The sequence below is a fragment of the Nicotiana tabacum genome, chromosome 22 (assembly GCF_000715075.1).
Source record: "Nicotiana tabacum cultivar K326 chromosome 22, ASM71507v2, whole genome shotgun sequence".
Classification (NCBI taxonomy): domain Eukaryota; kingdom Viridiplantae; phylum Streptophyta; class Magnoliopsida; order Solanales; family Solanaceae; genus Nicotiana; species Nicotiana tabacum.
Window position 1 is genome coordinate 203,991,480 of NC_134101.1, and position 17,077 is coordinate 204,008,556.

Below are 17,077 nucleotides of genomic sequence, written 5' to 3' on the forward strand. Positions count from 1 at the left end.
TATATATATTTAGATATGCTTGTTCAAAGTGTGGACTTGTGCAAACTCATTTGGAATTTTAGCCTATTATGAATTTTTCCGATTTGACTTAGACTTAGGCCCCTCCTTGGACCCCACATTACTTATTATACGACTTATACACTTATTTACCCAATCCAATTGAAGCCCATCATGTTAATAGCACATAAAATATTATAATTAGCCTACCTGGCACCACGAAATCCTAAATTACTTAGCGAAATTTTCCAGGGCCTTACATGGTGGCACGATGGTAGTTGATAATGGTAGGCGGTGACAGAAATTAATAATGAATATGTGATAGCATCTTAATGAAATTAAGTCGCTGTTATAGATTTTAATCATAAGACTCATTAAGTGGTTATTAAGTAAAAAAACAAATGCACTTAATATATAATATTTGAACAATTAAGATTCACACTTTAAAAGCAAACACACTTAATAAGATTTGAATAATTAAGATTTAAAATTGCATCAAACGTAAACAAATGATAACGCTAGCGGAAAAGGGAATATACCACAAAACAGAAACCATAACCCTATTTCTCTCTGTCCCTCTCCCAATAAAGAAAAATGCCGTCATTTCCTCGAGCAGGTTCAGTTACCATCTGCGAGATCAACCGAGACCTCAGTATGGAACCCCTTTCACGTTCGGTTATTTGGCTTGTTTTTCCTATTTATTTCAAACAAACATACATGGCCCAATTGCTCTATTTTGCTTTAGAAATTCAATGGTTCTTCAACTTTGCATTTGAGTTTGCTTTTGATTAAATTTCAGTCACTGCGGATGAACTCTCTGATGATGGAGCTAAGGAAACCTACGGCAAGGTTCTGGTAAGTTCTTGAACTTGTAAAAGAATATTGTTAAAAATTCATCCAATTAGGGTTGGTTTTCAGTTCTTTTTTTCTTTGGGTTTTGTTTATTTTCCGTAGAATTGGTATTGGACTGATTTCCTGCTATTGTTTATGCCAGACAGTGCTTATTCTCTCTATTTGGTGGTGCTCATATTATGAGTATATTCCTATAGTTGGTACAAGAAATAGTTGTGAAGTGGTGCAGATACTGAATTTCAGAGGAAAAAGAAGCTAACTAAGTCTCTCAGTTAAAGCTAAGAAGAGAAGAAAACTAGGGCAACAATAAGATACTTTCCTCGCATAGGTAGTGGAGGGACTAAAACTAAAAGAAAACTGAGAAGCTAAAATGTAAACAACATAAGTAATTAGACTAATGTGGAATAAAAAGAACTATGGTGTATTTAATAATATCATCAACTTCACAATATTAGCATCTTCCAAACTTGTAGCAGTAGCATATCTGTCAGATCCCTCCCCTTAAAATAACCCTTGTCCTCAAGGGTGGTAATTCCACCAGAATCAAATGGAAATTTTGACGAATCATAAAAAACTGGAAGACTTTGATCCTTAGCTGCAATAGACCACAACAGTCCTTCAAAAGGCACTAGTGGCAAGTTGGCAAAATTGTGTTTAATTCCTCTTCAGCAATGTTTCAATACCAGCTGGAGTACAAGATTTCTCATAATTTTGACATGCTTCAGCAACGAGAGAAGCAACCTCAACGTCTTGGTACTAGCGTTATCAATTTTAATTTCAGTGTTATTGTCATGAAACAGCTCAGCAAGATTACCTATAACTTCAGTATTGATCAAAACAATTGTAGGCTGGTGCTTTTGATAGTGATGAAGTCCAAGAAACTGAAATTTCATATTCTCAGGCTACGATGAAATGCACCTCCATTCCCACAGTTCCTACTTGTTCAAGAGCGTTTGCTGCTTCTCAAACAGCTGCAGCTTCTCCCATGTCAAACTTCATTAGCTCATGCAAACAACCAGGTCCAATCTTGATTTTATATCCACCATTGTCAAAAACTAATCCCTTTCCAACCATTAATACTCTTCCTTCGCATTAGCTTGTACCTCTGAATGTGTTAACTGAACATTAAAATTACTCCATTTGATGTCTCCAACACATAGAAGTGTGTGGAGACATTTAAGAATTTTCATGTTTATAACCCCATACAACACAAACAAAATTAGAGGAAGCTTGACTACATAGAAGTGCTTGCAAAGTCGATCTTCTTTTCTGACCCAATGTAGAGCAAGCAAACAGAGAATACCATCTTCATCTTTCTTCACTGAGTGGATATCATCACTCTGTTCTTTCATAGTCATCAATAGTTCTGTTTGCAACAAATTTTCAACAATACGAAATATAATTGCAATCACAAAACAATAGAATAATTTTATTATTCAATTGTGAGTACAATTCTGTTTCTCCTTTAATTCTTCTTTCTGGATTATCTCCGTGATTCAAGGGTTGGAGCAGCGTGTTTCTCGAATGTAAGATGATGCACTTACTTGGATGTATCTGATATTCATGAAAGTATGTTGTGGATCTTCTTGAAGTGTTTGATTATCAAAAATTATTCGGCCACATTTTGATCTCTTTGTGAGTATCCCGCGATTTCATGGGATATTCTAGATGATCTCCACTTTTTGAGATCCCCTTTTAAGGGAATATGTAACTCTTTTTATAAAAATGACCTAGGTTTAGGGTAGAGTAGCCTCCAAGTTAGGGTTTTGGTAGTGTAGCCTCCAAGCAACTCTAAGACTCCTAAAATTTCAAGAGACGTCTTGTAGTATCTTGAATTTAGGATTTAGGTTGATCCGTTAAAATTTTGATGTCTACAAATGCCCCCTACTTCAAGGTTTGGCGGTGTGCAGGTTTGCTGAAACTTGAAGACAAGACTTGAAGTACCCCGTCACCGTAACAAATATTTTTGAAACTTGTAGTTTTCGATTTGCAGGAGGAAGAGATGAAGGGCAGAATTGGTCCCACTGGGCGTGCTAATTTGTTTGCAACAAGTTTTCAACAATAAAAATAATTGCAATCACAAAAGAGTAAAGTAATTTTATTAATCAATTGTGAGTACAATTCTATTTCTCCCTTGATTCTTCTCATGATTATCTCCGTGATTCGGGGGTTAGAGCAGCGTGTTTCTTGAATGTAGGATGATGCACTTACTTGGATGTATCTGATATCCATGAAAGTATGTTGTGGATCTTTAATTGTTTGATTATCAAGAATTATCCGGCCACGTCTTGATCTCTTTGTGAGTATCCCGCGAGTTTATGGGATATTCGAGATTATCTCCACTTTTTGAGATCCCTTTTAAGGGAATATGCAACCCTTTTTATAGGAATGACCTAGGGTTAGGGTAGAGTAGCCTCTAAGTTAGAGTTTTGGTAGAGTGGCCTCCAAGCAACCCCAGTAGACTCCTAGAATTTCAAGAGACGTCTTGTAGTATCTTGAATTTAGGATTTAGGTTGATCCGTTAAAATTTCGATGTCTACAAGTTCATTTATGAAAAAAGATACAAAGGGCCTTTTACTCAATTGAACAGCAAATACTTCATACTCTTGGTGCAGATTTTCACCAACCATTGCCTCCAAGTAATCTGCAATACCAATTATCTTTGGATGATAAGTAGCTATGAGGATCATCATGCCCCACTTTAGAACTCATTGTATGACTTATCCATAAGCCCACATGAGTGATTAATACACCAAGAAACTTCTGTGTTGAGTAACTGGAATATAAACCTTCCGTTGGAATGGCAATTAGCATAAAAGTGTGCTCGCCATTATAAAGAATTGCGGGTGAGCAAAAGAGTTGAGTACACAACTTTGTTAACCATGGTACTTAGACTGTCCATTTGGACAAAAGAATCAGATGCACCATGATAAAATTTAGCCGCATAGCAAGATGCACAGAATAGCAGCCTATCATCATTGATAAGACCTTTTTCCTCCAATCTTCTTTTGTATTGTTCACGCAGCATGACATAGATAACCATATTCACTGAGGTTACCACTACGTGCTTCACCAATGTCTTCTCAATTTGATCAATTAATAGTTCGGCTAATAAAGAATTGGAGTCCGTTGCATAGTCCTTTCTACTAACACTTAGAGCATTTCCAATATAAACATCTGCTGGCTGCTCTCCAACCACTAAGTTGACAGTTGCTGCCTCCATAAAATCTCTTTCCAGAGCTACATAGTAGTCTAGGCCATTGCATGAACCATCTTTTGAAATTCCAGCCGACGAGCACGAATAAACTACTTGGTCATTCACATGAAGCCGACAAAAGTCGGCAACCCGCTTCTCTATCAAGTCACCCTTATCATCAAAGGTGATATGTGGAAATGAAGAAATAACAACACTCTGGATCAAACAAGTTGATAGAAATCCCCAATTATATGATTCCTTACTAACACGAGAAAAACTAGTATTATTAGTCAGCAATTCCCTTAGTGAAAGCACTTGCTTCATGTATTCGTCAACAATACCATATTGGCTAAAATGTGTACTTGTCACCCTTCTCCAATGCAAACAATTCTACACCTGCTATTTCTGGCACATCTTTTCCATTCAAAAATGTATCAACACCAAATAAGGAACAAAGTTTCCCATAGTATTGGCATGCAAGCTTCAACAAGTGAAAACTTCTTTAGCTCCTCATAAGTGGTGTGGAGAAACTAGGCCAAGAGGAGATTTAAGGACCTCTTTCAAGAACTCAAAGCATTCCTCATACAAGACATATTTAGATGTGTTTAAGATATTGCTCAACCATTTCTCCAAATCCATGAGCTCTTGGTGAGCGGCAATGACAAGAAGTCTAATGCCGAAATCATAAAGAATCATATCCAGTATGGTTGATAAACTCTTTAGCTTTTGACAGAAATCCAAAACTGTGTGCTTGTTGTGGAGGTCAACGCTCAAAGCATCTAGTAGATTTTGCAACAAGATGCTAGGATTAACATGCCACCAATAAAAAATTATATCGCGAGCGACAACATTTCTTTGTATAATTGGGAAAACAATAACCGAAACTTCTTCCTGGAGTAGAGCCCGAGCAGTTTTGATGTGGGCCATCTTAAAAAGCATGTTTTTGGAACATTGCTTTAGAGGGTGATCCAGCATAGAAAATGCACAACCTCTCCCAGCCTGCATTAGCTCCAGCAATAGCTTAAGAGCAGCTCACCTCTTCTCTTTCAATGCCTTGGTGTGTTGCAATATTGGCATCGTGATCCAGATTGCAAGCTTTGAGGGAAACTTATCTCTTGCCTTATGAAAACTTTTAAAGAATTCTCATACATTTCTAACTTTGCAAGAATAAGACACTTGTCTTCACGTAGTGGACAACATTCCCATGTCAAGCACAAGACCGTCATCTTGCTCATAGGCCAATTCCGCAACAACCTTAGTTTGAGGAGAGAATTCTTTGAAATTAGCATAGATGCACATTCTTTGAAATTAGCATAAATGATTGCATCTGGAGCAATTGCACTAGGACTTGCTGCAACAACAACTTAAGTGCTCCAATCAGTACCAATAAAAGAAGGCAAATTAGAGGACTTATTTTTTTCCACCCTCAACATGTTCTCTCCATGGTTCATCCATCTTTTGCTTGACCTCATAAGCATCGAAACATGTGCCGTCACCCCTGTGCTTCTTACTTTTCCTAGATCTTAAGAGACGTGCATTAATCCATCAAAAGACTCCACTACTTCATCAATGCTAATTTTGAAAGAATTTGAAATGCACGTCTTATCCCTTGTTTTTTCTCTAGCTGAATTGAATTAAGCCTCCTGCACTCCTTAATAGTGGAACATGTGCCAGTGAAGCATTCCTCGGTTCTGATTATATTCTCTTCAATAGCAAGGCTGTCATTTAGGGGAAGCGACCCTATTTCTTTTACATCATTCAACAGAAGGGTTTTTCCTTCCCTTGTTGAACAAGCACCAAGTGCCAAATCCAACTCCGTATGGATTATAAATTCATTATGTGCAATAACATCATTGAGAAATAGAGTTTCAAAAGTATGAACCTCGCGAGAAGATATAGAATCAGTCTCAAGTCCATGGATAGGAGAAGAGGCATTTACTTGATGACCATAATAGACAGTACCCTTAATTGGAGGTTGTTGATGTTAAAATGGCAATTAGCTCTCTTGTCCTAGATTGAGACTGTATTGGGGCTAGCAACTCACTTTTGTTATTTTTGTATATCTGCTTCTTGTACTCTTGCATCTTCTTGATGCCTTTTTATTTCATAAAAAAAATGGCAAAGGCGGATGGAGATGTTCAGTGCTATGGTTTGTTCCCACCATCCTTGTGCTAGAGAAGGAAGTTGTGTTGTTGTAAGAGATAAAACTCATAGTAGCCGCACCTTCTGGAACCACGCTGGCGGTCCAGAAATTCAAGGATGCCCTAGCGAACGCTGACGATCAGTAGAGATAGGGGGAAGCTTGGAAACTTGAGGCTTGCCACAAATGTCTAGGACTGAAATTAGAAGTGTATAGAGCAGTGTTGTAAATAGCGCTCGCCTCAGCGCTAATAGCATGAGGCGATGCGATGCGATCTTCCAACGCTATTTGCCTCTGTTGCGTGGCGATTTCAAACAGGCAAACGTCTCTGCCTGTCTAGCGAGAGGCGCCCTGTAGCGTTGCTATTTGAAAAAAGAAAAGAAAAAGGCAGTAGACCGACGATTAAAAGAAAAAATTTAGGGCTTCAGCGATTTCTTCTTCTTTCTCCTTCAAGTCGACCTAGTCACATGAGCGATTCTTCTTTCTTCTTCAAGCTTCTTCATCAGGTATGCTTCTCTTCATCTCTTTTCTTCTTTCTTTTTCTCCTTTCTTCGTCTTCTTCGCGTTTCCGCCCTTTTTTTACTTTCTTCTTCTTCTTCTCATTCTTCTTTATCTTTTTTGCTCTGTTGTTTTTGATCGAGCAACAGAGAACTTTTTCTTTCTTTCATTATTTCTTTCTTCCTTCCTTCCCTTTCTTCTTCTCTTCCTTTTTTGGCTCTGTTTTTCCATTGGCCAAACCCATAAGCGGCCCCTTTAAGTTGGCTCCGCTTTTCATTTTGACACCTCTACTTAGACCTTTTCCATTTTGACACTCCAACCCCTTTATCTCATGTGCCATTTAAACACAAAACACTGACCTGTCACATTGAGTTAGCCTCGTCACCCAGCTCGCGCGTGAGGCCTCTAGGAGGGTAAAATCACTCACCTTTTAATGGTATTAAATTTTACCCCATTTATACCCAACTTCCCCTACCCTTTCTCCATTATCATATGTAAAAAAAAGTCCTAATTCTCAAAGGCTCCATCTCCATGAATATTCAAGCTTTCTTTTTTGCAATTTGTCGAAGCTTTAGTCGAAATTAATAGGAAAGTGAACCCTATTGCCCTAATTTGTTAGTTGCTTCTTCTTCTTCTTCCCTGATTTTTAATTCGAACCCCATAGCCCTAATTTGTTAGTTGCTTCTTCTTCTTCCCCCATTTTTAACTCTAACTGCATAACCATTATAACCATGTCAGACAGAGAGTTCTCAAAAGGGATTGGATATCTGTTGTTGTGGTTTTGTACCAAACGCAGCCAGATTAATATTTGACGAAGTCACATAAGCGACTGGACTCCGAAAAGGAGCTTCAAAGAGATTTCAACCTAGCCTCAACGTAGAAAGGAAAAGAGATCACCAAAAATCGAAAACAAAACAACACCAAACATGTATCCCCAACAACAGAAATGATAAATATAGCATAGAGAGAATCAAAAAAAATCAAAGACTCATATAGTAAAATAATGGCTAATCAATGGTAAAATCCGGCAAAGCCAAACGACGAGCACATGCAAAACAATTTAATTTTACCGGGTGCGGGTTATTTTTCATGGGCATAGGTGCGGGTTCATATTTTTTGGTAGGGAATTACGTGGATAATAAATCCAAGTGGCAGTAAATAATTCGTTAGCTTTACATGTTGGCAGCGATCATGAACACGCGCCTGAGTTATAAGTATAGGTCAGTGTTTTTTATTTTTTCAATTCCTTCACGGGCAGAGGCAGAGAGCTTCTTCAAACCTGAAATTTTCTCCTTAAATTTAATATTTTAATTTTTAGTATATATTGTCGCTTCACATAAAAAAGGCGAGCGCTTTGCTTCTCGCCTCTCGCCTCTCGCCTCAGTAAAGCGGGCCCTCATCACTATTTGTCGCCTCACGCTATCCAAAACACTATCTAGATTATAGTGACTTTGGTGAACGATGGTACGGTAAGGTCTTGTCCTTGGGGGTGCTAAAGCATTTAATACAACGTTCAACCATAACTGTGTAGCACGTAGGTCACTATAGTAACAACGTGGTGAGAAAAATCTTTCGATGTCCATTACAAAAGAGGTCAGATGTTCGACGCTTTGATACTGAATTTTAGAGGAAGAATAAGCTAACTAGGTCTAAGCTAAAGCTAAAAAGAGAAGAAAACTAGGGCAAAAATAAGGTAAAGATTTTCATTCATAACTTTCTTCTGCTGATTTATAAGTTAAATAACGCATAGGTAATGGAGGGACTAATACTAATAAAACATAACTTACAAGCTAAAATGTAAATAACATAATTAATTAGACTAATGTGGAATAAAAAGAACTATGGTGTAATTAATAATATCATCAACTTCACAAGATTATCATCTTCCAAACTTGTAGCAATAGCATATCGTATCAAATCGTCTGCGATATTCTCTAGATTTGTTGTGTACATTTATTGACTCTTCGTATAAGAGGTTCTTACTTGAACTTACACCAATGTTATGTCTTTTAGTTATAGTTTATAGGGTGACTGTAGAATTTTTTGGTGGTCATGGTCCATATTAACTGTGGTTCCGTTTGTAATTGCAGGGAATTGTATTCAGTCCCGTTCCTTTTCAATCAGAAAATTTGTCGAGTGCACTGAGCCATGAACAAGGTCCCGACCAGAGGAAGAGTGGTTTACTTTGGGCAGCATTGCAGGCAGTCTCTACTGGTTCACCAAGCCGCTTTTTTCGCCCCGTTGATGTAAACATCCATTTCTTAATCTTTATTCAAATAGAAAAAGGAACAATTGATTTCTTAATCAATATAAAGCAGCTTCTCGTTGCATGTACGAGTCCATGCAAAAACTTTTCAATGTTGTGAACATCTTTTACAACTTTGTAAACAATTTACAGTTTTAATTTTCTAAAACTTTCTTTGGAAACATACAGGTAAATATGATTAAGCTTGAGATGCTTGATGGAGGATGTTGTGTCTAGAGTGTTATAAAGAAGTTATTTTGACTGAGAAGCCTATAGTCGATAAATGACATCAACAACATTGGATTAGTAGTGTTTCAACTATATTGCGTAGGTCCACATAACAACTCAATTGGAACAAATTTCTAAAAAGATAGACTAATCAGAAGAGGGAAAAAAGGGATTACTGTTAATTGCTACCACTAGTTTGAGCTGCCTTTTGTATATGACTTCATACGATCCTTTTTGAAATGGAAGTTGCTTTACAAAAGGTATTCACATAGATAATACTGCTCAATATGGGTATGCTTTGACTTACACACAAATAAATAGAAATTAATTCGAGTTGTTTAAAAAAAAATTAATTCAAGAAGAGGGAAACAAAAGGTAAAAGTAAAACCAAACACAACTAATTGGTATTTTGGTCCATTAGTTTTGAGAGGTTGTAGGTCATTTAAAAGAATATACTTTCATGTGATTTTAGGTTTACCTCATTCCTTTCACCTTCAATTTTCATAATATTGCATTCATTGACTAGAATTACCTAGACATGACAAATCATTTCAGGCGACCTTGTTTTATATTATCCTTTCTATGTTAATTGCACACTCTATCTAAGATCATTTATAATGTTTGCTTATATTATATGGCCGTACAACGATCTTAATGTCTTTATTTTTTAAGACATCATCATGTGGATCTATTGGGCCATAGTGGCTACGCATTCACGCCCACATATTAATGTTATCACATCCATATTATAGAACTCACCTTTTACTTTAGTGTGTATCTTCTTTTCCATAGCACCCTAGCAAACTCAACTACACTACAACTACAACTATGCATCAATCCCAAATTTGGGATCAACTTTAAGAATTCTCATTTGCCATGACGCTCTACAACTACAACTATGCATCAATCCCAAAGTTGGGATCAACTTTAAAAATTCTCATTTGCCATGACGCTCTATTTAAGCTCATCTCAGACCCATATTATACAATCTAAAAATAAAAATAAAAGTAGAAGCTTAATATATTTTGGAAAAGTATATAAATCTTTGTCATGACAAAAATACTTCTAGACAGCATAGGACATGAAGTAACCATACTAACATGACTAAAACACATCCCAAACTAATTGGTGTCACTTGCATAGATCATTTTCTTCCATTGTACTCCACTTTTATCTGAACCTACATGGAGTCTAAAATATTGTAGGTCTTTCAAGACAATTTCCTTCTATGTGATTTTGGGTCTAACTCCTCTTTTAACATCATCACTTATCATGATTTCATGCATATAGACCAATGCACCGGACGTGACTAAACCATCTCAAGTGATCTTATCTCATTTTATCTTTTTGTGCTATTTGCACCTTTGTCGAATGTAGTCATTTTTAATCTTGTCTAATCTTATAAGGCCACTCATTCACCTTAGCATCTACATGTGTGCGACATTTATCCTGTGGATGTGTTGGACTTTAGTATCCATTTCAACCATCGTATTTTGATTCTAGGTGTAACATATTCATCCGTCATACCATTCTCCTAAAATATCGAGTGTGGATATTTGAATTGTTTGCATATACGTACCGTAATCCCATCTATTCTCACCTCAATTTCATGCTTCATATGTTGACTAATCTTATCCTAAAACTCTTACTTTCTACCGTGCTTCTCCATAGTGAAAGCTTTTGGTTGATACCCTTGTTGGTTACTTCAATTAGCACAATATTGTTACCAAATAACATACACCATGTGACTTAATCTTGTATTATGTTAGTTAGCTCATGCAAGATTACGGTAATGAAGTATGAGCTCAGTATCGTTCTTTAATGTAAACACACGATTATGGGAAACTCCTATTGTATCTCCTTGGACTATTCTTACACTTGTGATGACTCCTCCATACATATCCTTTATGGTATTTATATATTTCATTAATATGAATTCTTTTTTCTCAAACACCCACCAAACGACCTTTCTTGAATGAACACCATGTGTGCTCTTTCTTCCTTTTGCAATAAATTTTCATTAATCTTTTTATCAAGAATATAGTCTCCTTTGTTAATTTACTGGGCATAAATCCTAATGGGTTCTCGTCACTTTCATAGTGCCCCTAAGTTCACGCTGTATCACTTTTTCCCTAAATTTTATCTATGACTCATAATTTCACACTTTGAATTCCTTTGTTCTTATATATTACTATTAGAATCATGGTACTCTCTCCACTCGTCGGGCATCCTACCATTTATTAGTATATCATCAAAATAGCTTAATAAGCCATCCTAATACAATGTCTCCATGATATTCCAGACTTCTATGAGGATACTATCTTACCAGTCTTTTCTAAGCCTTATATTTTTCATTACATCCTCTATTTCTGCCGGCCGAATTCTATTAGTGTATCTAAAGTTTCCATCGCACAGATGTATGGAGACCTAAAAGGTTATCTCGTGGTTTGAGTTGAACATTTGGTCAAAGTAGACTCTCCATTTCTTCTTGATCTCATCATCTCATGTCAACACTTGTTGAAAATCGTCTTTAATATATTTCACTTGGTTTAAATTCTTACTCCTGTTCTCTCTCCTGCACTGCTTGTTTACACATTTCTTTTTCGTCTTCTTGTGTCTCTAACCTTTGGTACAAACCATTTGTGGCTTCTCCTACGGGCACTACTAATAGTCTTGTTTAGCTTCTATCTTATCTCTCTTATAGTCTTCAAAGACTTCTCCGCCTTTTGTTTTTGATAATATCTTACAACACTCTTTTGCTTTAATAACTCATTCCACTGCCAAGATTCTTATGGTCAACAAGATCCTAAGCCTTTAGAGACACCTAACACTCACTTGCTAGTTTCTTAATGCTACCTAACATTTCCTTTTGCAGGGTGTCTTCATCCCGTTCGCAGTCCCATGCTCCCTCATCGCATAGTTTTTCTTGAAAAGCTAACTGGTTTGTTCCTTTTAATGCTCACCACCGAATTTTTAGTTACTTACAGGTGTTCTCGCTCTACTCTTAGACTATACATCCAAGACCACCAACCTATGTTGGGTGTTCATTGATTCTCTTAATATAATCTTACAATCCCTTGGTTCTATAATTCTATCACGCCGTCGGGTAAGGCTAAACTCTAATTTATAACTCGTGTTGCCCATCTCTCCAGCCTTTGGCCCTACCCATTTGGTTTCTTGTGGGCATGCAATATCAAATCTCTCTTTTTTAAGGTATCCATCAATCCAATCGATTTTCCAGTTAAAGAGCTAAAATTCTGCCCAAATCCGATTCTCTTGGACTAGTTTTTCCCCAATCATCTATAATGCAGGAAACCTTTCTTATTTTGCACTACGTACAGATGTTTAATGTGGCGAAACTGACTTCTTTACTCATAGTCGTCCATTATGTGGGAACCCTTTCTAATTTAGCTCCACATGTGGGCACTGATCTGGCAGGACTAACTTCTATGAAGATGTAGGAACTCTAGCTCATATTCCCTCACAGCCAGGTGACAAGGTGATGGAACCCCTAGCCTAGTTTTTATCACATTAGGGTGCCGATGTAATTTATGCCTAGGTGAGCACGTTCCAACGACATAAGTATTGTGAAGATTATCATAAATTGACTACCGCAATCGTCCTCCTTTATCCCGGTTTAGGACCAAGAACGTGAGCACGTTTACACAGAGTTAGCAACTTCAACCATCCTGTTATAGAATTTCCATAATGTTTCTTCCCCTTCCTTTCTGGTGCTCCTTTATTATATGAGTATGCCTGTTATTGATGAAATTCTCTTGATTAAAAGAACATTAATTCATAGAAACAAAAGAAGTTAGCTGAATATAGCCCATTAGACTATTCTAAATCATGAACTTGTACTCCTTGAAGATTTCTCAGCATTGCACTAAACCCACTAACCTAGTGATTTAGATGGTCTCTGATTTTATCTTGTGCAAAACTTTATGCTTATGACTAAAAGTGTCCGCCTTAAAGTATCCTGGGAGTGGGGGTGGGGGTGGGGGTAAATGACAATAGATACAGTAATTTTTACCTTTTCAATTAGATATATTTATGCATTTACCTACACTGGTGGTTAATTCAAAACTGTAAAGGAAGTAAATCGCCAATGCTGTTTTCATTTTTCTTAAAATGTGTTTTGTATGTCAAATTGTTACAAGATGTTGATTTACATGGCCTTGGTTGGAACCAGCACAAGCATATTTTAGCCTTTATTTCAGGGTTGCATCAGGTGACAATTCATGACTATGAAGATTCTGGTTAGTACTTGTATGGCCCTTCGTGCATTTACTTGCTTGGTTCTATTTTTAGTTCAAGCCAAGATATCCTACTTCATATTGGTTATTGGACTCTATTGCTTTTGTCTGGCAGTGTTAATCTTTCATCTTTATATGCTGTTCTCAAGTGACGTTTGAAATTTTTCATGTTTTGAAAACCTTTTTATCTGCGCCAGAAGGAAAGAGTCCCTGTACTTTGATCAATGAATCCCAAAAAGATGTTAGAAGTCTAGCATGGCGGCCAAATGGTGGGAGGTCACTCTATGTGGCCTGCAAGTTAGTATCTTAGTTTTTCATATCTTAGATTTCCTGAATCTATCAGATCTCTCATATTCCTTTGATACATACTTCATGTGTTCATTTATCTGGTGCTTGTTTCCAACTGCTTCTCTGTATAGGGGTCGCATTTGCATTTGGGCTGCTTCATATCCAGGCAACTCAGCTTCAGTGAGATCAGGAGTCACATCGGGCACTCTCTCTAGAGGCTCAGGAACTAAATGGACTCTTGTGGATTTTCTTCAAAGTCCTGAACATGAACAAATTACTGCACTTTCCTGGAGCCCAAATGGAAGATATCCTAAATGGTTGCCAAACATTTATTTTGTTATTCTTGCAAATTTTACCTCCTTCATGGACCTAAGTGGGATATTTGATTTTATTTGATGAGTAGATTTTATGGTAACCACTACCTGTAAAATAATTGCACCATAAATAGAATGCACGGATAAATTTTCATTTGGATGATAAATAAGGCAGTAATAGGATGAACTTTGCGAATTAAAAGTTAGGACTCCTTTATCCAAAGTAATTTAAAATCTATACATATGGTCTAGGATGCATTTGCATATACTAGAAGTATTTTGCGAGCCTCAATCTCTCAAATTTTCCCATCTCTTCCTTGTATTAATTTTTCAAATGCATATTATCTGAGCCGAGGGTCTACCAGAAACAACCTCTCTACCTTCTTAAGGTAAGTGCAAGGTCTGCGTACACCTGTGTTGTAAATAGCGCTCGCCTCAGCGCTAATAGCGTGAGGCGAGGCGATGCGAGCTGCCATCACTATTTTACAGTGTGGCGTAGCATTTTCAAAAAGGCGAGCGCCTCTGCCTTTGTAGCGTGTGGCGAGCTGTAGCGTCGCTTTTTGCAAAAAAGAAAAGAAGGCAGTAGCAGCGATCTGTTAAAACAAAAAATTAGGGCTCGTGATATCTTTACTCTTTCTCCTTCAAGTTGACAGCAAACCTACAGCAGACCAGCGATTTCCTTTCTTCTTTCTTCATCAGGTATGCTTCTGTTCATCTCTTTTCTTCTTTCTTCTTTCTTCGAGTTTCAGTTCTGTGACTCTATCCAACTTTTTTTTTCCTTCTTTCTTCTTTCTTCTCTCTTCTTTCTTTTTGTTTTGGGCTCTGTTTTTAATCGTTGCTGCTGCAACAGAACAGAGCAACACCGTGTTACTCTGTTTTTTCTTCCTTTTTCTTCTTCTTCTTCTTCTTCTTCTTCTTCTTCTTCTTCTTCTTCTTCTTCTTCTTTTCTTCTTTCTTTTTGTTTTGGGCTCTGTTTTTTATCGCTGCTGCTGCAACATAACAGAGTCTGTGTTGCTCTGTTTTTTTGGGCTCTGTTTTTTTCTTCTCTTTTTTTTTTGGCTCTGTTTTTTTATCACTGCTACTGCACTCAACAGATTAGTCTGAGAAAAGCTCTGTCCTTTCTTCAGTTTAGAGAGCTTCTTCAGTTCTTCTTCTCTTCTTTTTTTCTTTTTTCTGCTCTGAAATTTCCTCCTTTTTTTCAATTAATAGAGTTTGAATTAATTGCATATTGACTTGATAATTTTTTCCTGTAAAACAGTATTGAAATGGCATCATCCGATGGTAATAAAAGAAATGATATAGCTTGGGATTAGCTTGAAGAAGAATAGACGTTGCTTGTTAGTATGAATCTACTATAGCTATATATTGAGTTTTTAATTTTTGAAAATTGATATATTTATTATTGCTATTTGAGTTCTTAGTTGTATATAGAATATTTTATTTTTTTGTATAAATTGTCGCTTCACAGCAAAAAGGCAAGCGCTTCGCTGCTCGCCTCTCTCCTCAGTGAAGCGGACCCTCGTCGCTATTTGTCGCCGCACGCTATCCAAAACACTGGCGTACACTCTACCTTCCCCAGATCCCACCTTTGGGATTTCACTGGGTTTGTTGTTGTATATTATCTTGTGATTGACATCAGAATAGGTTCCTGGTGATGCTGATCTATGTTCATGACAAATTGTTATATTGTTTATGAGTATGGTGAAGTACATGGTCATAGCAAAGCCATTGTCCAATCTGCTCTCTTGTAGCATGAAGCTTCTTTGCTCACATTCTTTTAATACTTTGTTTCCAAATCTAACCAAATTATGCTTCCATTGCGCGATACTTCCATATTCTTTTTATTTGAACTCAGGTCTTGTGCATTTTAACTCTGAAGTGATTAAAATTTCTCTCATAAACCATGTGATTTCTGTTTCATTTAGTTGTTTTCCTCTCGCTGATTGTCATTATGAGAAAGTGATATGACCGTCGTATAAACGGATAGATATAAGCTGGTAGAACAGTATTTGGAGAATGTAGCTTACTTTAGATGGGTAACAAAGGGCCTGACAATTACTTGTTTGAGAATGGAACTTCTGATGATTGGAAAATTTCCTTGACCTTTTTACATATTTGGCATCAGCTTCATTTGAGAGCTCTTCATTCATCATATGGGATGTTGCTCAAGGTATGCTACTTTTTCTACTTGTTTAAGTGCCAGGCACTGTTTCCTTTGTACCTGCAACAGGTTGGTAACTTATTCTGTGCAGTTCTTAGCTCGCTCAGAGCACATCATGATTAGTTTCTTCACCATTAAAATATTCTTCCTGCCTTTTCTCTCTGTTCCTTTTTTCTCAACCTCATTTATGGGCATCACTTTAACTTTGATGCCTGGAGTGATGGTGCTTAATGATAGCATTTACAGCTTTCTCAGGTGAAATGTACGCAAGCCTTTTTATTTTTTTGATTTTTTTAATTCTTTAGTTTTCTTTGCTCCACTTTCAAAATTCGTGGTCTCTCTGAAATTCATGAGGCTCGGAATGATCTTTTAATTTTGATGATCAAGATGACAACATCAAGGGATACTATGACTTCAAAGAAAATCTTCTTGACAGTGGAATTCAAACCATGACGAATTGAAGATTCCTGAATATTATAAACATTAGACAAGTGTCCAGAAGATATGCAAAGGGGAAAAGGTTTCTAGGGAGTAGTCTGCTAGGAAACCCAAAACTAATAACCTTTGGGAACTCTGATTCAATGTACCTGAGGACATCACAGTTTGCCATGTCAATATGAGTTCTGGATGATCGCGTTGCTCTATTGGAATTTTCTTAAAATTAAGCAGTGTATGAGAGATGCTCTTTCAAGTTTGAATCTCTTTTTTACTTCAATAATCATTGTATTGCCAAATCAAGAGGTCAATGGTACTTCATCCTCCCAGTAATTGTGACATTGACAGTATGTAAAAATGTTCTTCCCGAAGTGCAAAAAAAATATTAAAGCAAGTTATCCTTACTTTGTGGCATATCTGGATCTAAAGAAACTAACTGCATTAATGAGGGGAGAAGGAGAGTAGTA

General features: G+C 36.9%; 1 protein-coding gene across 2 annotated transcripts in view; it reads left to right on the forward strand.

Annotated features, from left to right (window-relative positions):
- The first annotated feature begins 492 nt into the window (after positions 1-492).
- The window catches only part of LOC107791435 (aladin), a 35,718-nt gene continuing 19,133 nt past the window's right edge, over positions 493-17,077 (forward strand). Inside the window, exons 1-7 of one of the 2 annotated variants that reach the window (XM_075243758.1) lie at positions 493-649; positions 797-852; positions 8,774-8,927; positions 13,299-13,415; positions 13,610-13,709; positions 13,832-14,005; positions 16,126-16,184. In XM_075243758.1, the coding sequence (XP_075099859.1) occupies positions 592-649; positions 797-852; positions 8,774-8,927; positions 13,299-13,415; positions 13,610-13,709; positions 13,832-14,005; positions 16,126-16,184 (718 nt within the window). In that variant the 5' untranslated portion in view covers positions 493-591. The remainder of the gene's footprint in view (positions 650-796; positions 853-8,773; positions 8,928-13,298; positions 13,416-13,609; positions 13,710-13,831; positions 14,006-16,125; positions 16,185-17,077) is intronic. The other variant, XM_075243759.1, reaches the window with a different exon arrangement.